The sequence below is a fragment of the Acomys russatus genome, chromosome 3, assembly GCF_903995435.1.
Source record: "Acomys russatus chromosome 3, mAcoRus1.1, whole genome shotgun sequence".
NCBI lineage: Eukaryota > Metazoa > Chordata > Mammalia > Rodentia > Muridae > Acomys > Acomys russatus.
The window spans coordinates 71,569,215-71,594,322 of record NC_067139.1 but is presented as its reverse complement, the minus strand read 5'-3'; the positions used below and the strand labels follow the sequence as shown (position 1 = coordinate 71,594,322).

At 45.8% G+C, this 25,108-nt stretch overlaps 2 protein-coding genes across 2 annotated transcripts in view; both read left to right on the top strand.

Annotated features, from left to right (window-relative positions):
- The first annotated feature begins 1,555 nt into the window (after positions 1 to 1,555).
- On the top strand, positions 1,556 to 7,619 carry Mss51 (MSS51 mitochondrial translational activator). The gene is given in 7 exon segments (XM_051143345.1): positions 1,556 to 2,718; positions 2,945 to 3,100; positions 3,623 to 3,747; positions 4,152 to 4,718; positions 6,360 to 6,453; positions 6,765 to 6,984; positions 7,416 to 7,619. Coding segments are annotated over 7 exon segments (1,584 nt in total). The 5' UTR covers positions 1,556 to 2,500.
- Positions 7,620 to 11,291: 3,672 nt separating this feature from the next.
- The window catches only part of Anxa7 (annexin A7), a 29,979-nt gene continuing 16,162 nt past the window's right edge, over positions 11,292 to 25,108 (top strand). The window contains exons 1-4 of the mRNA XM_051142686.1: positions 11,292 to 11,476; positions 18,354 to 18,408; positions 20,873 to 21,083; positions 23,353 to 23,454. Of these exons, the coding sequence (XP_050998643.1) occupies positions 18,355 to 18,408; positions 20,873 to 21,083; positions 23,353 to 23,454 (367 nt within the window). The 5' untranslated portion in view covers positions 11,292 to 11,476; position 18,354. The remainder of the gene's footprint in view (positions 11,477 to 18,353; positions 18,409 to 20,872; positions 21,084 to 23,352; positions 23,455 to 25,108) is intronic.

Here is a 25,108-nt window from a genome sequence, read left to right as displayed (position 1 = left end):
GGTCAAGATACTAGTCCCATTTATCTTAAGTCCCAGTATTGTTTGGATGACCGGAATTAGCCAGATAACCATGGCAGGTAGTAGTTCCCGATTGGTTAACATTTTCCATTTCTAAACAGTCCTTAAAGAAAGTCCTGTCTAGAGCCACACTATCTTTTATGTTAGGACTGAAACCCTGCCATTTTGATTCTTATGTTCCCTGTGTAAAAATGGTAGTTACTTAAATTGGTCTAGATACCATTAATTTATTCTACATCTCTTCACAAAGATTTTACAATTTCTGGTCTGTTTTGTTTTGTTTTTTTTTTTAATGGTTTTTTGAGACAGGGTCTCTCTGTGTAGCCTTGGCTGTCCTGGACTGACTTTGTAGACCGGGCAGGCTTTGAACTCACAGTGCTGGGATTAAAGGCGTGAGCCACCACACTTGACTCTGGTCTCTGTTCTTTTTTTCTTTTTTTTTAAGATACCCTTTTTTTTTTTTTTAAGATTTATTTATTATTATGTATACAGTGTTCTGTCTGCATGTACACCTGCAGGCCAGAAGAGGGCATCAGATCATGTTACAGATGGTTGTGAGGTACCATGTGGTTGCTGGGAATTGAACTCAGGACCTTTGGAAGAGCAGGCAGCGCTCTTAACCACTGAGCCATCTCTCCAGCCCTGGTCTCTGTTGCTATTTGAAGATTGCCTTTGAGTGATCTCATACAATCTTTAATATATTTCCTGAAGACTTTTTTTGATGAGCTGGTTCATGATTATCAACACCAGTGATTACTGTGCTTTAAATACCTTTCCTTTGGGCCTTCAGCAGAGGCATTTTCACCAGTGTCACCCTTTGTCCTCCTGACCCCCTGCCTCCACCCTCCAGGCACATGCCATAGGTCAGCCCATCATGTCTGATGAGGTCCTAGTGGTTGGTGCCGCTGGCTAGAGCCATCACACTGGTTTGGAAGGGTGGAAAGGGGAACCAGCAGAACAGGCTGGCCAACAGTTAAAAGAGTTAAGGTTTATCTTCACAACTAGGTTAGATTAGCCAGTTTTCCAGCTGCTGGTAATTTTGAATAACCAAAACTTGGGTTGCTTTTTCTTCTTTTTTAAAGTTAATTTAGGGCTGGAGAGATGGCTCGGAGGTTAAGAGCACTGTCTGCTCTTCCAGAGGTCCTGAGTTCAATTCCCAGCAACCACATGGTGGCTCACATCGACCTATAATGATGAGATCTCGTGCCCTCTTCTAGCGGGCAGGTGTACATGCAGTTCAGGCAGAACACTACAAAATGTTTTTAAATTTAAAGTTAATTTAACAATATGTATACTGAGACATATATGGTAGCACACATCTAAACTACCTAAGAATGTCTCAAAGCAAGCTACAAAAAAAATCTACGTGCTTAATATATTAATATATTCTTTCATTAAAAAAGTTAGGCTGAGGAAGTAGTTTACTTTTAGAGTGCTTGACTAGCATTCATGGATGTGGTCCTAGCACTTGAGAAATAGAGCCAGAGGATCAGGGACTCAAAGTCATCCTCAGCAACAGATTAGGGCTCTTCTAGTCTATATGACCTGTCTTCTCCCACCTCCCAAAAAAAGGTAGTCATAGGTAAGCCTAGGGGCTACTATTGGCAAGTTTTTTTTTAAAACCTATTTTATTGTGGTTCTTACACCTCTGCCTCCACCCCAATCCCTTCCAACACCCTAACACCAGTGGGGTAAGGGGGCATAGGTCTCTTAGGCTACTTCCTGCTGGTTAGGGTCGTCTGGTTCCTTGGGGCAAGGCCAATCTTTGTAATCAGGACATGTCCAGCTTTTCAATCAAACTGCAGCAACAGCAGCCAGCAGCAGGGGAGAGCGGCAGCTTTTTTTTGGAGTCCTCTTCCCTCTCTGGGCTCTGGCCAGAATTAAACTATCTGCAGCTGGCCAAGATCACACCTCTTTCAGAGTCTGAAGGAAGCAAATAGTCTGCTGCTGTGGACAGTCTGAGGCAGCCCCGTGTTCCACACCTAGGATTAAAACAAAAACATGTTCGCATAACGTAACGAGTTTTTAAAGAAAACAAAACTCCCACTATAGGCTCCTTTGATCAAACCAGTTCCTATCCGCTGCCTCTTTAAGGGGTTTGTAATTTCTTACTTTGTACATTTATTTACCTGTATATAGAACTTCATATATCACAGAATTAATTATATGTAATTCTTCTCTTGGTTTTGTTTTCATTTTTGTTTGAGATGGGGTCTTGCTATGCAGCCCAGGCTGGCCTGGAACTGTTTATGTTCCTTAGCCTCATGAATACTAGCATTATAGAAATGATCCACCATGTGTCTGGTGGTCGCCTCTTATTTTTATAACTGCTTTTCTCAATAATAATCTGTAACTAGTAAATAAATGCTCTGATAGCCGAGCCTCCGAGTCTTGAATGTGACTAGACCAAGTATCTGAAAACATGCATTCATTTTGTCAAATTCCATTTCTGTTTAGCATCTGATCCCCAAGTTCATTGGACATGGCTCCACGTTCACAGCGGCGAAAGCGCAAGAAACCTCCACCAGTGACTCCCATGGTTGAAATCCCACCCACAGAAGTGTCTCTGCTGCCTCCAAACCTCTCAAAACCTGGCCCTAGTATTGATGTGCTTGGCTTCATGTCCTTGGACAATAATGTACCAGGTCTGTCCCAGTTGATCCTTCAAAAGCTGAACATGAAAAGCTATGAAGAATACAAGTGAGTGACTAGCTCTGTGGAAAAGGCAGACTCATCTCTGTAGAAGAGTGTAATTTGGGTGTTTTCTCACTGTGACCTTTGTCAGTCATGTTACTATAGAGGAATTTGCTTAAGAAAAATGGGTACATTTGAGATAACATAAAAATCTATGCAAGGCAGAGGAAGCACAGAAGAGATTTGGGAGGTACGCGTCCCTGTTGCATCTTCTTCCATGCTGTCTCTACAGGTTGGTGGTAGATGGGGGAACCCCAGTATCAAGCTTTGGATTTCGATGTCAACAAGAAATGTTCCAGAGGATGGAGGACACGTTCCGATTCTGTGCTTACTGCAAAGCACTCCCTAATGCTCTTTCCAATGGCAAGGTTCTCCGGCACTGTACGAGGTGACTTGTGGGGTGCCCTTGAGAAACATTCAGAGGTGACCCTATACTAAATCCTCATTCCAAGAAGAGCAACCTTAAAGGCTTTTAATTGGTTGGTTTTGTTTTGCTTGGTTTTGGTTTGGTTTCAGAACTAATAGTTCCTCGTTTTGTGTGGCCCCAGTTTTAATCCTGTGTATTTTTGCTATCGTAGGAGATAAAATAACTCTTCCTGCTTTGTTCTTGAGCACACAGAGGGTAGGATCACATTTGTTCTAAGAAGGTGGAGGCAGAGTCACACCTGTTAAGAAAAAGCATGAGCAGATGCTTTTTAACAACCTCAGTTGTTTTAGGTAGGTGGAGGTGCGGCAGCACTCGAAGACCAATTGCTTCATCTGCCACGTGGCTCCTGCATTTGGGCTGTCACTTGCGTTCTTGTCCACACCACCATCACCTGTTCCATCGGCCTCTCTCTGTAGTTGCAGCTATCCAGCCCCCTTCCCTCCGCACACCCAGCAGCCTTTGTGATGTGGCTCGTTCTCTCAGGTGCAGAAACGTCTACTACTGTGATAGAGAGTGCCAGAGGTCAGATTGGCCAGCGCATAGGAAGGTCTGCCAAGTGCTCCGTCTGGTGGCTGTGGATCGCGTCATGGAATGGCTTTTGGTCACAGGTAGAGTAGGGGTGTTAAGAAATTGTACCATAATGGCAATTGTTGATGTTATTTGGAAAGAAAGTTAAAGCATGTTGTTTAAAGAGGAAAATGAGAGACTGTGTCAAAGAACGCGTATACTTGTAGTTACAAGTTGGCAAAATGAAGACAGAATTATTGAGGAAGGAATTTTGAACCCAAGGAAGGATTCACCTTTCCTTTCTTCAGTTATAGGTATGTGACTGTGGGTTTGTGCAGTGCCTCTTGAGGCTGGAAGAGGGCATGGGATCTCCTAGAACTGGAATTAGAAGCAATTGTGAGCTCCCCAGTGTGGCTGAGCTTTGGAACAAAACTCAGGTCCTTTTCAAAAACTGTCCCCTCTTCTTTCCAGCCCTGTTCACTTACTTACTCCTTCTGCCCCACAGGTGATTTTGTCCTACCCTCAGGACCTTGGCCATTGCCGCCTGGAGATATACAGGATTGGGATACCTGGTTTTCTATGAGGGGCACACAGCTAGAGTCTGCATTGAATGCTGTTCTTGGTAGCCATGCTATGACCATGCTTTGGGCCAGTCTAGGAAGGCCGCGGCCAGACGCAGATGTCCTTCGTGGCTCTTTGAAGCGGCTGATGACGGATGTTCTGTCACGGCCCTTGACCCTTGGCCTAGGGCTTCGGACTCTGGCAATAGATGTTGCAAAGGCTGGGGGAAGCACACTGCATGTGGTTGGTGCTTCCCATGTGGAGACATTTCTCATTCGTTCCGGAGATTATAATGAGCTTGGCTACATGTTTCCTGAACACCTTGGCTTCCATGTGGTCATGGTGGGTGTGGATGTGAGTACTGACCTTTTACAGAGTTCCTCACCTTTAACCCCGGAGCCTGGAACAATTCAGCTTAGTGGCCACAGGGCCCTGTATCATGACTTCTGGGAGGAGCAGATAGAGACCGGGAATCTAGCCCATCCAGATTTGGTGGCTGCATTCCATCCAGGTAAGAGCTGTTCATTCTACTTAGTGTTTCTGTTGCTGTGATGAAACACCATGACCAAAAGAAAGTTGGAGAAAAGGGTTTATCTGGCTTACATTTCCCACATTGTAGTCCGTCACTGAAGGGAGTCAGGACACGAACTCAAGCAGGGCAGGAACCTAGAGCTAATGCAGAGGCCATGGAAGGTGCTGCTTACTGGCTTGCCTCTCGCAACTTGCTTAGCTTACTTTATTCTAGAACCCAGTCCAGGAATGGCACCAACCACAGTGGACTGTTGTCCTCCCCCATTAGTCACTGTTTTAATTAGAGTTTTATTGCTGTGAAAAGACACAATGCCCATGGCAACTCTTTGTTGTTGTTGATGTTATTAAAATTTGTTTATTTATTATGTATACAGTGTTCTGCCTGCATGTGCACCTGCATGCAGGAAGAGGGCAATAGATCCCATTATACATAGTTGTGAGCCACCATGCGCTTGCTGGGAATTGAACTCAGGACCTCTGAAAGGGCAGTCAGTACTCTTAACCTCTGAGCCATCTCTCCAACCCCTCGGCAAGTCTTTCTTTTTGGAGTGGAGGGGGAGTGTGTTTGGGTTTTTTTTTTTTTTTTTTCTTTAGGCAGGGTTTCTCTGTGTATCCTTGGCTGCCCTAGACGCACTTTGTAGACCAGGCTAGCCTCAAACTCAGAGACTCTGCCTCTCAAGTACTGGGATTACAGGCATGCACCACTACACCCGGCTTCAGCAACTCTTATAAAGGAAGACATTTAATTAAAGCTAGCTTAAGTTTCAGAGGTTTAATTCATTATCATCATGGTGGGAGGTTAAGCAGTGTCCAGGCAGCCAAGATGCTGGAGGAGGAGCTGAGAGTTCTACATCTTGATCCATAGGTAGCAGAAGGGGACTGTGTGCCACTGAGTGTAGCTTGAGCATAGGAGACCTCAAAGACTGCCTCCGTAGTGACACACTTCTCCAGCAAGGCCACACCTTCTTCAGTAGTGCCACACCCTATGTGCCAGGCGTTCAAACATATGAGACTATAGGAGCCGTACCTAATCAAGCCACCACAGCAACTAAGAAAATGCCCTAGCTGGATCTTATGGAGGCATTTTCTCAATTGAGGTTTCCTCCTCTTCAGATGACTCTAGCTTGTGTCAAGTTGACATAAAACTAGCCAGGACAACTAACATCTTTTTTCTTTTTTCTTTTTTTTTAAAGATTTATTAATTTATTATGTATACAGTGTTCTGACGAGTACACCTGCTTGCCAGAAGAGGGCACCAGATCTCGTTACATATGGTTATGAGCCATCATGTGTCACTGGGAGATGAACTCAGGGCCTCTAGAAGAGCAAGACAGTGCTCTTAACCCCTGAGCCATCTCTCCAGCCCCATCTTTTTTCATTTAGTTCTTACTCATTCTTTTCGTCATCATTAAATACAGCATAATGATGAGTTTGGTCGATATTTCCCATGCCTGTTACCTTGGTTCACCATTTTTTAATGAAGAACTTGGGTAGCTCATGATGGTGAGAACTGGGCATGAAGAGCATGAGGGATGAGTAGATAAAAGCAAAGAAGCGCCCTGCTCTTAGGCTGTGCTCGGCCTTTCTTCCCTCTCCTCCCAATGCCGTTCTTGTTCTTCAGGTTTTCATGCCTCGACAGTCCTGATGGAAGCTTGGCTACCTACCCTGCTGCTGCTTCGTGACTTTGAGATCCCAACACTGATTACTGTTTACAGGTTTTTACCTATTTCTGTTTGTGATCCTGTCCTGACTCACTCTCTCCCATACGCAGATGAACCCATTTTGATTCCCTTTGCCCATCTATCTTAGGAAGATGTTCTTCCTTCCTGAATGTGGCTCTAAAAACAAAAACAAAAACCCCTGGGAACAGCCCTATGTTACATGATAAGGGAGACGCTTGGGAGGGAAAAACAGCCCTCCCTAAGGCCAGCTTTACATAATTTTGGGATTGATCGTGAACTGCCCTGCACATGGGCGTTTTTTTTGTTCTCTCCTAATCAGTAGAGGTATTTTCCTTCTCCCACAGCCGACAGGAATTTGAAGCCTCTTTGCAGATTCTGGTGAACTTAGATGCACACGTCATTGCTTGTGGAGCTAACCCTTTCCCGTCCCTCAGGCCGGAACAGGTCTACTCTAACCCCAGCAAGCAGCCAGTCCACAGCAGTGCCTACTACGTCATGTTTTTGGGACGTTCCTCCTGCCAACTAGATGAGAAGCAGTGAGAAGAAAAAGCAGATGCTTTTCCTGTAATTGAACCAAATCGTAACTGAATGCCTGAAGAATGGAAGCTTAATCAAATTACCCTGTTGATGTCAATTTTTTTTTTCTAGCTTTGAAACCTGTTGTGTGCTAAACCTTATTCACAGTTCAAGTAAAAAGTCTAAACCAATGAGAGTTTAGTATGGCCAGACTCATTTCTTTGTTTTCCCGTAGAACTGGGAGGCCCTTGTACATACTGGGCAAGTACTTTACCGTTTAGCTACATTCCCAGCCCTCCTTTGTAATTTGTTATTTATCTCTATCTATCTATTTATTTGAGATAGGGTGTTGTTGAGTTGCCCGGGCTGACCATGAATTTAATAACATCTGCCTCGGCCACACAAGAAGCAGGAGTTGCAGGCTGAAATGTGGTGTTACAAAGAATGAGAATTCCAAATGTTCAATTTTCCCAATGAAGACTCTGGAGCCAGATTCTGGGGTGAAAAATCTGATAGTTCAGAGAGGCAGAGAAAGCACCCAGCTGACCTCCTTACTCAGTTCACATCCCAGGAGGAAAAAGCTAAAGAGCCTGCTGCTAACTCATCTGACGGCCCATGAGGAAAATGCCCGAAAATGCCTGCTAGCTCACCGGGCAGCCCAAGATGAAAAAGCCAAGAGCTAAAAGCTAAAGACCTAAATAATTCAAAAGCTCCATTTTCTCCACGCTGTCTTAAATTCCACTCAACTCAGTGCCCCTCCTTTCTGTTTAATTCTAGTCAGCTGGTTTCTTGCTCTGCCTTTCGACCTAGAGTTAACTTTATTAAATCCTGTATATAGAAAGCTCTTGTATTAAAGGTGTGTGCTAGGGCTGAGCCACATCTTGTAAACATCACCTATTTACAATAAACAGAAACTTCTTGGATTAAAAGTGTGTGCTAGGGCCGGGCTTGGTGGTGCACACCTTTAATCCCAACACTTGGGAGGCAGAGGCAGGCTGTGAGTTCGAGGCCAGCCTGGTCTACAAAGTGAGTTCAGGACAGCCAGGGCTACACAGAAAACCAAAAAAAAAAAAAAGTGTGTGCTAGGGCTGATCTACACACACCATAACCACCTGTTTACAATAAACATTTTTCGATTAAAGATGTATGTTAGAGCTGGTTGAGCCACACCATAATCACCTGTTTGCAGTAAACAGTTCTTGGATTAAAGGTGTGTGTTAGGGCTGAACCACCCCATAAAGAAACAGGGTTTTACAGTTCACAATCTTGGGGCTCACAATGGAATCAAATATCCTGCAACAGAAACCTTTGTGAAAAAGGAAAAAGACCAAAGGAAAAAAGACATTTATTTCTCAAACTTCTAGATTCTTAGAATTCATAAGCCAAGACATTGGAAGGTGAAAGCCCATTTCCTGGTTTATAGAAGGCAGCACCTTTCTTCTTTGTCCTTACCTGTTAAAAGGGCAACAAAACTCCATCATGCCTCTTAAACCAGGACAGTAATCCCATATTTAGGGTAGTGCTGTTATGGCTTAGTCATTTCTCAACAGCCTCACTGTCTGATACCATCATCTTGGAGACAAAGACTTCAAAACAATAATTTTGTAGGGAATGCATACATTCAGACCAAGGCAAAAGGTAGAAAAACATCCTTACTATTTATGAGTCACCTGATTCTTGACAAGGATCAAAGGGACAGACATTTCTTTTCTTTTCTTTTTTTTTTTTTTTTAAGATAAATTTATTTATTATGTATAGTGTCCTGCCTGCACATACACCTGCAGGCCAGAAGAGGGCATCAGATCACATTACAGATGATTGTGAACTGCCATGTGGGTGCTGGGAATTGAACTCAGAACCTGTAGAAGAGAAGGTGGTGCTCTTAACCTCTGAGCCAATCTCTCCAGCCCCAGACAGTCCTTTTTACCTTTTTTTAAGGCATGTAAAACTTAAGACTTTATTACGTCTAGTTGAAATGCATGAAAGCAGTTGTTCTTATGTATAACACCTGAAAATGTAAATAGAAAACCACGTTTTCTCTTATGGATAGTGTAACAACAGACAACATAAAAAGAAAATGTCAAGTAGAATCCCTATTACGTTTCAGTGAGTCTGTCTTCCCTAGAAAAAGAAGGATGTGAGAGCTTCAGGGATAGCTGGGGCATGGGTCTCCTCTATCCTGAGTCCCGCAAGGTCAGGTGATGGGGAGAGGAGGTGGAAACAAGGCCATGTGGCTGGAAGGCAGGCACATCTGCTCGCTGGATCACTCCCAGCAATTAAAAGAATGTGTGGATCTTCTCCCAAATGCTCAGGTACTTGGTTATATCTTCTGGAAACACTTTAGAAAGTTTCTGAACCAGCAGGCTTTTAAATTTCTTCATTGTATCAATCTTCCCCTTAACTTGCTCGTTTTTAGCTAGAGCCCTTGGTTTAGCGCTGAGGATTTCGACCTTGATCGATATTTTCAAAAACTTCTAGAAGGCACCCCGATATCTATCATACAGCTAGCTATCTGTACTTAATCTATGCCCTGTAAGCCCGTAACAAGAAAGTTCCTCCCTGGGTCAGGAAGGACCCAGGCTCTCCTGTGGGGTCCAGCCAGGATGGAGCTGGCCTCCCCTGCCGGGTCCAGGCTTGAAGGCCAGTGGGGCCATAAGTGCCAACTCAACAACTTCTGGCTGAGCCCCGCCTGGCTGCCGGGCTGGAAGTTGCTGGCACTGCTGCCAAGCTGCCGAATATTCTCCACGAACATCTTCAGGTGGTCAAACTCCACTTGCCCCTCAGCTGCAGCTTACAGTGAGTGACTCGGGTTCAACTGTGCTCCCTTCCTTTTTGAGGGTTTCTGTGTGGCTGTCCTGGAGCTCGCTCTGTAGGAGAGGCTGAAGAGTAGTAGACTTCTCAACAAACGGCGCTGCGACAATTGGACAGCCACGTGTGAATAAAGTTGGAGCCCCAATTCATACGATGTAAAACGAATTCCGACTGACTTCCAGTACAAGTGGCAGTATGGCCGAGGGTCGGGAATTGGGAGGCTGTTCTGGCTACAAAACAAGACTATCTAGAGACAAGACGTGCTCAGTCAGGCCTATCTCTGGGAGCACAGCAAGTTCTAGGTCAGCTCAGACACTCCTTAAAATGGTTCAGAGATTGAAAAAGATTTTAAACGATTGGAAGAAAATACGTAAGCACAAATGTTGGCTGTTCACACCAACTTAGGCAGCGTCCCTGCCATGCAGCCCCCTAGAGACCTCCAGCCGCCAGGTCCCACCCCCGGACTATTCTAGCTGGAAAGTAGGGGTCCCACCCTACAGAAAAAAAGCTCAAAATTAGGCCACAGATTCCCACCAATCCCTGAGCTTACCCCAAGATCAAGCCAACCTAGAAAAGTCTGCCACATGCAGCCCTCCCCCTCCAAGACACCCTATATAAAGCCTGCCTTCTGCTCAGTTCTCTGCTGCTTCTCCACTGAACAGAGGTAGCCACCCTCCCTCTTGTGTCCCAATAAATCTGTCGGGTGAGGCTTGTTGTGTGGGGTGACTTTGTGCTATTCCTTGGCTCCTCACTGCTAGCCTTTCCCCTCAGGAAAGTAACACAAAAACAGAAAAGTTAAAATTACTAAGTTTTAATGTTTCAATTATCAGGAAAGTGAAAGCCCCTTAGGCCAGTGAGATGACCCAGTAAATGGGCCTTGCAGCCAAGCCTGAAAAACACAGCTGCGTTCTCAGACCCCACATGGTGGAAAGGGAGAACTGTCTTCCCCAGTCCTCTGACCTCCATGTGTCTTAAAGGAGTGTGTGTAGTGGAATCGCAGTGTGTTGAGACGTGAAGGCACTTGCCTCCACACCTGACCTGAATCCCATCCCTGGAAACCACATGGTAGAGGAAGAGAAGCAATTCCTACAAATTGTGCTCAGGCCTATGTACCATGTTTTTGTTGTTGTGAAAGCCATGATGGAGAGATGGCTTGTTATGTGGAAGTGCAAGCCTGTAATTCCAGCACTAAGAAGGCAGACACAAATCCCAGGAGCTCCCTGGCCGGCCCTCCTTGTCTGACTGTCCAGCATCCCAAGTTCATTTCATGTAACTGCCTCAAATTTAGCTGTAGGGTGAGTTTAATGCACCAATGAACCAGTAGAATCTTGAATCAACTCCTCTCTGCTTAGTTTTGCTTAATTCGGCTCCAGTTCCGTCTACCCAGAATTCCCTATAACAGGAGGCAAACTCGCCCTCGGTTCTCAGGATACCCTGAAGGCTTGAGCTCCTAGTCCCACGGAGCCCCCTCCGCTCCGCCCACCCGCGCGAACCCAAAAGCAGCAGCCTCCTCCGTACGTAGCTCCTCCACCGGGAGTAGACACTGGGAGACCTGAACACGTGGTAAAACCAGCAGAGCCACCTGAGGGGAGTGGGGTCCCGCCCGAGCTAAGGGGGCGGTCCGGGCAGCCTGCATCCCTGGCGCCGCCCAGGCGCCACGCCCTCCAGCGCTCCCTGGCTCCATTTTACCGAAAAGCGGGCTAGGGTGTGACGCTGCTCCCTGGTTCAGGTGAGGTCTTGCACCCCCTCCTCTTGCGGTTTTCCCGCCGGCCTGTCAGCTCGTCCCCAAGCTCCCGTCTGGCTCTCAAGCTGGAGCGGCGGAGGCTCCGGCAGGTTTCGGGTGCTGGGGTGGGTTGGGCAGGCTTGCCCCGCGGGTGGGAGGGCCGGGAAGGCCTGTTAGTCGGTCCTCTGTTAGGCTTGGCATAGTGGGGATGCCAGGGAGCGGTGGCACCCGGCTCTCAGTCGGGTGGGCCCCAGGTAGGCTTGAGGCCAGAGGGGTGGCCCTGGCGAAGGGCCTCCCAGGACACCGAGAAAGAACTGCACCGAAAGCCGGGTCTGGCTAGTGACTAGACTTTTTGGTGACACAGCAAATTCAGTGGAATTTGGGGGCAGTTTGTGTTGTGCTTAATGACACCTAGGACAGATTTTACCATCCTGGACATGGTAGCTTGGGCTTACAATTCTTGACAACTGTTCTAGGAAGTAACACTTGAGATTTCATTCCTAGTCCTTGATCCTCATCAGAAATCCCGGGAACAGCCCAACCAAAGCTCAGAGGGGAATGGCTACGCAAAGGGACAAGTGAAAAGACACCGGCTATCTTAATACTGCTCATTACATTGCCTAATTGCTGCCAGGTGATAGTGAGCTATTCGGATAAGGTAATCTGTCCAATTACAGTACAGCTACCACTTAGGCTAGGAAAAGCATTTTGCCCTGCACACTTCAGGCTACCTTCTCGTTAGTTCTCGTGGTTGAGTAGAGGGCTGTCAACCCCCCATGCAGAGGACTAGCCTTCTATCCATGTTATTCTGGTCAGCGATTGTTGTAAATGGCCCTTCAGGAACCTAGAGGCGGCCTTTGGAAAACTGTTTCTCTTCTTGCCTGACTTAAGTCGCACTTCCTGTTTCTCCTCCCTGTTTGTTGCCTGCCTGTGCCCTAGGCCTCTCTAGCTGAGACTCACACAGAGACGCACCCCTTTACCAGCTGACTCAACTGGGTGGAGATGGTTTGGACAGCCAGGAATGAGTTTTCCAAGTTTTCTAAAAGTTGTAACATAGACGTTGAAGGGAAAAACAAAAACTTTAGTTCACTCAATAGAATCCTGGTCCTTGAGCAGAGCTGAGTAATTTGCTGAGTCACCCTGAGGTTTGTTCAGCTTTTTATAGAAGGTTTTAAAGTGTGCCTTTTTGAAGAGATCGCATGAGCCATGTTTAAAGGTGCTTAAAAGGCATTGAAGAGGAAGCTGTTTTGTCCACTGTCCCCTCTTCCCCAAGCATTCTCCCAAAGAGTCTGCCACCTTTTTTTTTTTTTTTTTTTTTTTTTTTTGCTTCTGTGTGTGTCCTTTCGGTGAGATTGTGTACATATAGAAGAAAATGGATGTCCTATGCAGTTTTCCACCTTGCTTTTTTTCACTTAACATGTGAGGTAAATGGTTTTATATATGGATTTTTTAAAAGCTACCACATTTTATAAGGTATATAGTTTACTTTATAGTTTTACTTTATGAACATTCATAATGTGTTTCCCTCGTCTCTGAATGATGTTTACATTGTTTTTAACAACTTTTTATATTAAGATGATACTATAATGAATAGCTTAGTACTTAGTGCATACATAAGTGTGCATTTGTGAGTGTATTTCTGTGACCTATAGTTTTCTTTTTTGGTGTTTTAAGACAAGGCTTCTCTGAGTAGCTTTTTTTTTTTTTTTTTTTTTGGTCTGGATTCTCTTTGTAGACCAGGCTAGCCTTGAACTCACAGAGATCCGCCTACCTCTGCCTCCCAAGTGCTGGGATTAAAGGCGTGTGCCACCATGCCCAGCCCTGAAAATCTTGGTATAAGTTCTCTAGGCCCTTAAAGGTAAGATTTAATATTGTAGCTGAAAATGTAGAAATAGAACTTTGTTGTTGGAGTGATTCATTCTTTTATCTATGTGGTCATGCATGTGTGTGCAAGTTTACGGGGCTGGGAGCACATGCCACAATGTACATATGGAGGTCAGAGGAAAATTTTGGGTGTGGGTCTCTTGTTTCCTGTCCTGTGCACTGGGCTAGCTGGCCTGGAAACTTCTGGGGATTCTTCAGTCTCTGCCTCCCATCTCACCATAAGGGTGCTGGAATTAAAGGCCTGAGCTGCTTTCCCAGCTTCTATAAATCTGAACGCAGGTCTTCCTCCACCTCTCCTTACACCTGAGCCACAGTATAAACCCTTTAACTTTTGTTTTTGAGAGTCCGGACAGTTCTTCTGCCTGGGCCTGGAGAACTAGGTAGATGGCCAACGGGAAGTGAAACACCTCCCTGCTAGTGTGAGGAGTGCGGTTGGGTCCCTGCGGCAACCCTCCTCTTATCCCTACGTGTGGGAGGCAGAGAGTGGGCAGTCTGACCTAGCTGGACCAGGTGCATCCAATGGCCCTGGATTCAGTGGGCGTCCCTGCCTCAGTAAACAGAATAAAGAATGATCAAGAAGGCCCCCAACATCAGTCTCTGGTCTACATATGTACATGCACATGTATGCACATACCTGTGCATACTACACATAAAAAAAAGAAAGAAAGAAAATATTTTCCTTCCTTGTGAGGGTAAAGCTTTAAAAAGCTAATGTAGTCTTTGGTGTTTTAACTTTTTTGTGACCCTAAACATTATTTCACAAGTTACTTTCAGATTTTCTCCTTAAGATCCTGATCTCAGCCAGGCGTGGTGGTGCATGCCTTTAATCTTGGGAGGCAGAGGCAGAGGCAGAGGCAGGTGGATTGTGTAAGTTTGAGGCCAGCCTGGTCTACAAAGTGAGTCCAGGACAGCCAAGGCTAGCACAGAGAAACCCTGTCTCGAAAAAACAAAACAAAACAATCCTAATCTCTTTCATTTGGTCCTCTGACCATCCTTTAGAAACTGCAGACTTGCCCTTATTTCTGGTGGCAATCAAGAAAAGAGAAGAAAGGAAGGAAAGAATTTAGCCTTTTCCTCTTTTAATGCATAGGTCTTTGGGTTTAAGTAATTGAGACCAGGCTGGGTCATTTTCCTTTTATGTTACTGTCTTTGTGTAGCGGGACACACATGTGTGTACATGTTTCTGAATACAAAGTGCACGCCAGTGTATGTGCATCTGTAGAGACCAGAAACTGATAACAGGTGTTGTCTGTCGCTCTCCACTTTATGCTTGGCATCAGTGGCCCTCCTTGAACCCAGTACTCTCACTGATTGCTTAGACTGGCCAGCGAGCTTGTGGGATTTCATCTCTTTTGTCCTCCCTGCCCCTAGCATTGGGGTTGCAGGCTTGTGCTGTAACACCCGGCTTTCTATGTGGATGCTGGGGGTTTGGAACTCAGATTCTCGTAACAAATGGCAAGCTCTACAGACTTAGCCATTTCCCCAGCTTTATCTATCTTAATGACTTATAAACCCTGATATTGCTTATGCCCAGTTATAGCTGCTTTTCTATGGTTATGCCTTAAGTGGCACTTATAGCAGCACAGGAATTATTACACCCTTTTATATTGGGCACACAAAAGGCTGGATGCTTTCTGAATATTTTATGAGCATCTAGGCTACTAATTATAGAGTGACCTTTCATAAGAATTGACTTGAGTTGGATTTATTATCTCTTGATATTGGGGAACTTGAACCAGGCCCCATGTGTGTGCATATTACATCACTAAACTTCACCCCAATACTTGTTTACTGTCTTGAGGTAAAAGAAATAATTTATGTATACAATGGGGGAAAAACACAAAACATACATTTTTAAATCTACCAAGTTAGAAAATAGATCAAGAAATGCTAAAATACCACGGTACCAAAGAATATACAACATTAACTTGCAGATTGTGTTAGAAATACAGAATCTTGGGTTGGTGAGATGGCTCAGGGGCTAAAGGTATGTACCGGTTTGGTTTTTACTGCTGTGATAAAGACCATGACCAAAAGTAACATAGAGGGAGCTGAGTTTATTTCATCTTGTAATTCCAACAGTCCGTGATGAGAGAGGTCAGGGCAGGAGCTCAACAGAGGCACCTGAAGGCAGGAACTGAAGTAAAGACCATGGAGGAACACTCTTGTCTTGTTTCTCCTGCCGTGCTCAGTTTGCTTTCTTACACAACCTAGTACCACCTGCCCAGGGATGGCAGTGCCCACAGTGGGCCTTCCACGTCAGCTGTCAATCAAGAAAATGCCCTACAGGTTTGCCTATAGATCAGTCTGATGGGGGCATTTTTCTCAATTCAGGTTCCCTCTTAGGTGATTCTAGCTTGTGTCAGGTAGACAAATAACCGACACGATGTGTTTGCTCCCAAGCCTGACACCCCGCCCCCCCCCACCCCACCCCACCCCTCGCCCAGAACCTACATAATGCAAGGAGAAAAGCTACGTTCTCAGACTGAGCTCTGATCTCCATAAATCCACCACCGCACACAAAGTGCTAGCACATGCCTGTACTCTCAGCAGGCTAAGGCAGTAGGGTAATTGCAAGTTCAAGGCCGGCCTTGTCTATATATTGAGTTCCAGCCTACCTGGGCTACAGTGTGAGACCCTGCCTCAGAAAGGGGGTGGGGGCAGACTCTCAGCTTCCATTCTAGAACTACAGAATCAGTGCATTCCCCAGTGAATTCTCAGGTGATTTACATGTATAAAGTCTGAGAATCCCACTTTTTGTTCATTGCATTATTTAAAGAAAGGAGGAAAGATTTAACCTAAAGTAAGAAAGGATGCGTGATCACAGGCTTGAGGGCCAGGTCAGTGGATTAAAGAAGGAATGATGAGTGAGAATCGTTGCAGTCTCAGAGATGTAAAGGAAACTATTCACCTGTTCAGTTGTCGTCTCAGAGACTTACTCCTGTCGTCTGCTGACCTAGGCCTAATCCTGGAAGCTTCTAGCCTCTGTACAATCTAACATAGACCTAGAATGTTTTCAGCCTCTGAGACTCACTGATGAACAGGATCACCCTTTCTTGTTCTTTCTGAGCTCATAGCTGGATGGTTCAACTCAGCTGTTCTGGCTTAAACTCCTTTCCCAGCTGATTTACTCAATCTGGCTTTTTCCCTTGGCCTCCGAATTGCTCTGCTTGGCTGCAAACTAACTCCAGCAGTCTTTCCTAATCTTCTGGCTCCTTCTCATTCTCTGGCTCATTCTGTCTTCACCTGAGTTCTCTCTCTCTCTCTCTCTTTCTCTCTCTCTCTCTCTCTCTCTCTCTGCGACCTGTCTCTCTATTACTGTCCAGGTAAAACTGCCTCCTCCCTTTCTCTTCCTCTCCCTCTCTCTGCATTGCCCCTTAAGTAGCTTCCCTTTCCTCTCTCATGAGAGTTGGGCATATCCTATTCTGTCAAATCTTTCTGTTATGTGTCACTTTTTCTGCCACTCAATTAGACATCACTTTCAAACATGGGTGCTTCCTTCTATAAACTAATTTTACTTTCATTGTTCAGGGTTAAAAGCCTGTACCACCATCCCTGGACCCAGGCTTTTCTTTGCCTGATACTTGCTCTATACCAGGCTGGCCGTGAACTCGGATCTGTTTGCGTATGTCTCCTGGATTAAAGACTTGTGTCTATGTTCCAGTCAAATCACACAGACCTAGAAGGTCTTTGGATCCATCTCTTGCCAGAACAGCCATGTTCTGAATTAAAATTCCTCTACATAGAAATTTCGCATTGGGGATAGGTAAGGGGGCTGGAGATGAGGCTTAGTAGTTAAGAGTACTTGCTGCGCTTCCAGAGGACCTGAGATCAATTCCCAGCACCCATGTGGCAGCTCACAACTGCCCTTAATCAGCTCTAGTCCCAGGGGATCCGGCTCTTTCTTTTGCATCACATGCTCACCAGTACCTGTGTACACACATACACATAGAAACAAATACGTCTTTTTAAAAAGAGGAAAAAAAAAATGTTGACTATAAATTGGAGCCAGTACCAAGGGGACTGGAATGTTTGGTCATTATTTTTTCCTCCCTGATTTTACTGGGGTCTGAAGCTAGGACAGAACAAGTTAAGTACATGCCTGAGTTATATCAGGGCAACCCTGACAGTTTTTATTTGATACATCAGCAAGTAACTCACTGTGGAGTTTAGGTCTTAGGAGTAATAGTTCATGGAAAGGGTAGCTAATGATGCTGTCCAGGGAAATCGGAAAGCTGGGATAGTGGAAGCAAGAATATAAATGGGGGAAAAATATATAAGTGGGAAGTAATCTTAGCAAGGCAGCCATGGTGTTGGGGTGAGACCTGCTGCAACACCATGCTGTGGAAACAGAAATGAAGAACAGGAGAGTCGTCCCCACAGATGGATAGAAACGGTTGGGTTACATCCTACACTAGAATACTAGGTAATTTAAGTAGTGACTCTGTTGACAGACAGGTAAGGGATGTATATGGTCTGGAAGTGTGCGTGTGTAATTCCACACCAGGCCTGAAGGCCTCCTAATTGCCTTTTGTTTTCCTCATGGCGCAGGGCATAAAACCCAGGGCTTCATGCCCAAGGATTATAGGTGTGGTTACCATACTTGACTTTTACACCGCTTTCCCCATGCTGACCACACCCCTGGCCGCTGGTCCTTGACCTCAGTCCTTTTTACTGCGATGATTGTGCATCATAGTTGCGTCCCACCCTTGTATTTGATAGTCTGTGTTCATTTACTCCTCATCTGTAATAGTGTCTTAGGTCGGCCTTGGGTGTCTTTAGGGTTTCTCACAGAGATCTCAGGCTTGCAAGGGTCAGAGAACAACACAGAGGAGCCAGTGTTTTCCTTCTGCCATGTAGATTCCAGGAATTGAACTCAGGTTATCAGGTGCCTTTATTTCACTGAACCATCTCTGGCCCCATTATCCACATTTTAATGTCCACCCTAACACTGTGTGTGTGTGCATGGCTTAAGATGACGCTGTTGTTGTTGTTACAGAATGTCATACCCGGGCTATCCCCCGACAGGCTACCCACCTTTTCCCGGATATCCTGTAAGTATTGCTGTCAAAATACAAAAATCACTCATCTTTCACATGGTTGTTATGTAGAAGCGGCCTGTGCCCCAGAGCAGGGGTCGTGAACCCACATATCCAGGGCTATAAATCGTTGAGAAAAGACAGTGCTGTCTGGAAATATAAGGTGTGTCATAGATGGGCAACGAAGGCTGCTGAGCTCCAGCCCATGTGCTGTGTGCTAACACACCCAGTGTTGCTAAATTAGGCGGAGTAAAGCCCGAAATCTGCATTTTATGTGAAATGCCCCAACCTTTTATTGTTTGTTTTCTGAGAAAAAGTCTCACTTTGTAATTCCAGCTGGCCTAGAATTCACTATGTAGACCAAGCTGACCCCAAACTCACAAAGAACCTCTTGCCTGGCGCGCGCGCCCCCCCCTCCCCCCATGCTGGGATTAAAAATAAACACTACCACACCTGGCTCAAGGGCTGCTTTTAAAACTTGAAAGCTAGGTTTTTAAAATGATAATTACTTTCTAAGCCAATATGGCACGTGTGGGGTTGGGAGGAGGAGGGCGCAAGCACATGCGCATGCCTGCAAAATCCTCCCAGGACTCACTGGTTAGCTTTTGTGTTGGAAGGCTTAAAGTAACCAAGTGGTCTGAAGAGGTAGCCTAGGGTAGCATGCTTGCCTAGCATGTGCAAGGCTCCAGAAACACACAAACAAAAACTAAGGAGAGCTTGGCTTGGCTAAATTACAGGATTGGAGCACCTGGACCTGTTGATAGCCATACTGCTCTGGGGGCAAAGTTCATAAGTGAGACTGATAAATGGTATGCCAGGCTATTACTCTATCCCAGGGAGAATAAAAGAAGGGCCTCTGCAGGTGAATAATAATGTGTGCATCTTCATGCAAGATAAATATATAACTTTCTGTAAATTGAGAAGATTGCAAATATATTCCCAATGTGGCATCATTTCAGTCAGTCTGAGTGGTGACAGACAACTCTGACGTCTCTGTGATGTAACACAGTAAATAAAAATTTATTTTTTGCTTGCCTCAAGTCTCCTGGAGGTCAGCCATAGCGTACAGCATAGGGTTCAGTGGAAGGAGATTTTGTTGTATGCGGTGTTCTGGGCTCCCAGCGCTGGTTCCCTGTCGGTTCCTCTGTAGGATGGAGGGGAAGATCTTTTATCATATTTGATAAGCACAGGTCTGATAGCACATGCCTATTATCATAGCACTCAGAGGTGGAGGCAAGGGGAGCAGAAGCTTGAGGGGAACCTGGGATATATAGTAAGGCCATGCAGAGGAAGAAGGATGGGGGGGGAGGGAGACAGGGAGAGAGGGAGGCAGGATGGGGCAGGAACTCACCAGCTGAGGGGGGAGAGGGGGAGAGAGGGAGGCAGGATGGGGTGGGAACTCACCAGCTGAGGAGGGAGATGGGGGGGGAGAGGCAGACAGGATGGGGCGGGAACTCACCAGCTGAGGGGGGAAATGGGGGGGAGAGGGAGACAGGATGGGTGGGAACTCACCAGCTGAGGGGGGAGATGGGGGGGAGAGGGAGGCAGGATGGGTGGGAACTCACCAGCTGAGGAGGGAGATGGGGGAAGAGGGAGACAGGATGGGGCGGGAACTCACCAGCTGAGGGGGGAGATGGGGGGGGGAGAGGGAGACAGGATGGGTGGGAACTCACCAGCTGAGGGGGGAGATGGGGGGGAGAGGGAGACAGGATGGGTGGGAACTCACCAGCTGAGGGGGGAGATGGGGGGGAGAGCGAGGCAGGATGGGTGGGAACTCACCAGCTGAGGAGGGAGATGAAGGGGAGAGGGAGACAGGATGGGGCGGGAACTCACCAGCTGAGGGGGGAGATGGGGGGGAGAGGGAGACAGGATGGGTGGGAACCCACCAGCTGAGGGGGGAGATGGGGGGGAGAGGGAGACAGGATGGGTGAGAACTTACCAGCTGAGGGGGGAGATGGGGGGGAAAGGGAGGCAGGATGGGTGGGAACTCACCAGCTGAGGGGGAAGTGGGGGAAGAGGGAGACAGGATGGGGTGGGAACTCAGCAGCTGGTTCTGATTCCTATTGAGAAATGGACTGTTCTTGTCCACCTTACACAGAATTAAATTTAACTGAGTTCTGATAAAAATACTAACAAAATGGGATAGGATTAATAAAGTTAATATAAGATACCAGAAATGGGGCTGGAGAGATGGCTCAGCAGTTAAGAGCACTGACTGCTCTTCCAGAGGTCCTGAGTTCAATTCACAGCAACTACATGGTGGCTCACAACCATCTATTAAGAGAACCGGTGCCCTCTTCTGGCAGAACACTGTGTATATAATAAATAAAATAAAAATTTAAAAATACCAGAAATGATAAGTTGTTGTTGTTTGAGAGAGGAGGGGGGAAAGATACCTGAATAGTACTCTTTGTTATTTTTAAATGGGTCATATGTTTTTATGATTTTGCCCACTTAGACATGTTCCTAATTTTTCTAGCCCGCAGGTCAGGAGTCCTCTTTTCCCCCTGCGGGTCAGTATCCTTATCCTAGTGGCTTTCCACCAATGGGAGGAGGTGCTTACCCACCAGCACCAAGCGGTGGCTACCCAGGAGCTGGAAGTTATCCTACACCCGGCGGCGGCGGTTATCCAGCCCCTGGGGGCTATCCTAGCACCCTAAACCCAGGGGGCGCTCCGGCTTATCCTGGAGGTAAGCTCTGTGGGTCATGAGAGTTACAGTGGCTCACTTGAGATAGGTTAAAGTGTTCTTTTTGTCCCCCCCCCCCTTTCTTTTACTCTTTTTCACAGTACAAGTTATTTCTTGTACTGTGAGAGTTTAGAGTTACTCTTAGTTAGCCACAGACAGCTAAAGAGCAGAGGTTCTCAGACGTTAGGAGAGCTGGGAGACTGACAGGCTCTCCTGTGATTGGGAAGAAAATGACTGCTTGTTGTCAGTAACTGATTGAGAGGGGCTGGAGCAGGGTTTTCAACCTTCCTCGCGCTGCTGCCTTTTAATGCAGTTCCTCGTGTTGTGGTGACCCCAGTGATATAATTATTTTTGTGCATGAGTAGGTAATGTAAACATGTGGGGGGGGGGTTGCCGAAGGGGTAGCGACCCACAGATGGAGGACCATTGTGTGGAGCAATGGTTTAGTAGGCAAGAGTAGTGCCTGCTCTTCCAGAGGACCTGGCTTAGGTTCCTAGCACCCACACGGTACATCACACTTGTCTGCTCCTCTGTTTCCAAAGGCTCTGATGCCCCTTTCTGGCCTAGGACATCGCGTGAATGTGGTGCCTTGATATGCACACAAAACACCCTTACACATAAAATGAGTGAATCTTAAAAAAAAAAAGACAGAAACTTTAATTAGCATGACATGTTAACTTTAGGTTTTAGGACCACTTAATCCAAAGATTTAAGAAAAACACCATAGGGGTTGGAGAGATGTCCGAGTAGTTAAAAGCACTTGCTGCTCTTGCAGAGGACCTGGGTTCCGTTCCCAGCCCCTACACAGAGGTTCAGCAAACATTCATAACTCCATTTCCAGGGGATATACTGCTTTCTTCTGACCCCTGAGGGCACCAGGTATACATGTGGCTCACATACAAATGTGCAAGCAGAACACTCACACACAAAACAAAAGGAACAAATTAATTAAAAAAAATTTTTTTTAATTTATTCATTTTACATCCTGATTGTAGCCTCCTCCTTTGTCTCCTCCTGGTCCTACCTTCCCTCCCTCACCCCCTTTCCCCTCCCCTAGTCCTCAGAAAGGGGGAGTCCTCCTCCCCTACCATCTGACCCCAGCCTAGCAAGTCTCATCTGGACTGCCTGCATCTTCTTCCTCTGCGGTCTGGACAGGTTGTCCCACCAGGGGGAAGTGATCAAAGAGTGGACAGCAGAGTCCATGTCAGAAGTAGTCCCTACTCCCCATATTATGGGACCCACAAGGAGACTCTGCTGCCTGTCATCTGCTAGATCTGAGCAGGGCATCTAGATCCTCACCATGTGTGGTCCTTGGTTGGTGCATCAGATTTGTTGGCTCTATTGGTCTCGGTGTGGAGCTCTTGTACCCTCTGGGAAGGAAAAAAAAATTTTTTTTAAACTCACCATAGTGAGTTGTATTTTAAGTTACTAAAGATGTTAAATGTACTAAAACTTTTGGTTTTTCGAGATGAGGTTTCTCTGTGTAGCCTGGCTGTATGGAACTTACTCTGTCGACAAGGCTAGTCTTGAACTCAGAGATCTGCCTGCTTCTGTCTCCTAAGTACTAGGACTAACGGCCCGTGCCTCCTGGCCTAGCTTGTATTAAAACTTTTAAAACTCAATATAATAATTTTTTATGTTTCTGTATGGGTTTGTGTGTGTGTGTGTTCATGACTGCCATGGTATGTTTGTATAGGTCACAATCGGTTTTTCCACTATGTGTGTTCTGGGGAGTGATTCAGGGGGTCAGGCTTGGCAGTAAATTGCTTTTCCCTTCTGAGCCATCTCACTTTACCCCTTGAACATAGTTCCCAGTTCACTGTGAGCTGAGGACAAGTTGGATATACACAGATGGGATAACTGTCACAGCATCACCGGCATTTATTTTCCTCCGATATCAATAGATATTTTTCTTTTCTTTCTTTCTTTTTTCTTTTCTTTTCTTTTTTTTTTTTTTTTTTTTTTTTTTTGGTTTGTTTGTTTGTTTGGGTTTTTTGTTTGTTTTTTAATTTTGTTTTTGAGACAGGGTCTCTCTGTGTAGCCTTAGATAATTTTTCTTATAGTTTCTCTGTATTATAGGACTTTATTTCGAGGCAAGGTCTCAGCCTGCATCCTGGGCTGGCTTGGAGCTCACTAGGTGGCTCAGGCTGGTTGCCAGTTCACGGCAGTCCTCCAGGCTCAGCATCCCTAGTGTTGAGATTACAGATGTGGGTTGCCAAATGTGGCTCTTCAATGTGGTTTAGTGAAATCTTGTTTTTTTTCCTAATCCCAGGCCAAGGCTTTGGGGCCCCTCCCGGTGGAGCAGGTTTTTCTGGCTACCCACAGCCACCTGCACAGTCGTACGGTGGAGGACCTGCCCAGGTTCCAGTGCCAGGTGCGTTCTGCTCTCTAGAGAGAAGCTGCGTTACAATTCTGTGAGCTTTTCAGTTACCTAGCAAACTTAGATTTATATCTGAGACAGTCTCCAGGGAATGTTTATGTGATTCCGTAAATAACCTTAAGTATATGGTATCATGGCAGATCAATTTGCTCTGAGATCATACTCGGTGAAATGGAGATGAGGAATGGCATTTTTCTATTAGCTAGTCTGTCCTAAAGTCAAAAATCAGTTTTTAAAGGAACCACCCCCAGGCCTGTACCCTGACAATCATCCCAGATGGAATCAGAATTGAATCTAGTTCAAGGCTTTTGTTGTTGTTGTTGTTTCTGTTTTTTTAAGGTACGGTGGAGCTAAATAGATGAGTCAGTAGTTAATGGCGTGTGCTGTTCTTGGAGGGGATCTGGGTTCAGTGCCCAGCACCCACATCAGGCAGCTTACAGCTGTTGTAATTCCAGTTACAGGGGATCCCACACATCTGGCCTCTACAGGCACCTACACAGTCACATACATAATCTGAAAAATAAAATAAGTCTACACAGTCACATACATAATCTGAAAAATAAAATAATTCTATTAAAGATACAATATTTGTTAGGATCTTATTAAAAGATATATGTGATCCAAGTTGAGTTTTCTTTCTTTTTTTTTTCCTTTTTTTTTTTTTGGTTTTTTGAGACAGGGTCTCTCTTTGTAGCCTTGGCTGTCCTGGACTCACTTTGTAGACCAGGTTGGCCTCGAACTCCCAGAGATCCGCCTGTCTCTGCCCCCCAAGTGCTGGGATTAAAGACGTGCACCACCATGCCTGACTCCAAGTTGAGTCTTCATTTAATAAATCAATACTTAAAAAGATTACCCTGGGGCTAGAGAGATGGCTTACTGGTTAAGAATGCTGACTGCTCTCCAAGAGGACGCAAGTTCAATTCCTATCACCCACATGGTGGCACAGTTTTAGGGGCCCTGAAACCCTATTCTGGCCTCTGCTGGCGGCGGGCCAGACATACATGTAATCAAAACTGTCATACACTAAACATGAAGTTAAAAAAATCAAGTTACATTTTAAAAAATATGCTTTAAAAAAGAATAATAGATTATCCTAGTGAAGATCATGGGATGGGGAAGAGGTTTGTTTGGTTGGTTGTTTTGAGGCACGGTCTCCCTCTGTAACCCAGGCTGTCCTGGACCACTCTTTGTAGAGTGGTCTGGTATCAAACTCACAGAGATCCACCTGCCTCTGCCTCCAGAGTGTTAAGATGAAAGGCGTGCGTTGCCATGCCCGGCCAAGATATTCATCTTTAGGAAATCGCGTGAGGTATCATTGTTATCGCTACTCTGCAGGTGAGAAAGCTGCAGCGAAGTCATAAAAACCAGCAGGCTCCTTCGGTTAGTCAGTGGCAGCCGTGAAGTGTGTGGGATTAATGGCGTGAGCTACCAAGCTTGAGGAAGAGGTTTAGAGGCATGAGGTGGAGGCAGAACAAAAGGGAGTAATGCATATGGAATGAAAACAGAGAGTGGTTGTGTTGAGCGGCACAAGGAAAGATTTGGGGGCACAGATGTGAACAAAGGACAATGGCTATATGAGCAGGAAAATGTTGTGTGGAACCCATCGTTCTGTGCCTTCAACAGAGTGTTGCTTATCCCGGTGAGTATA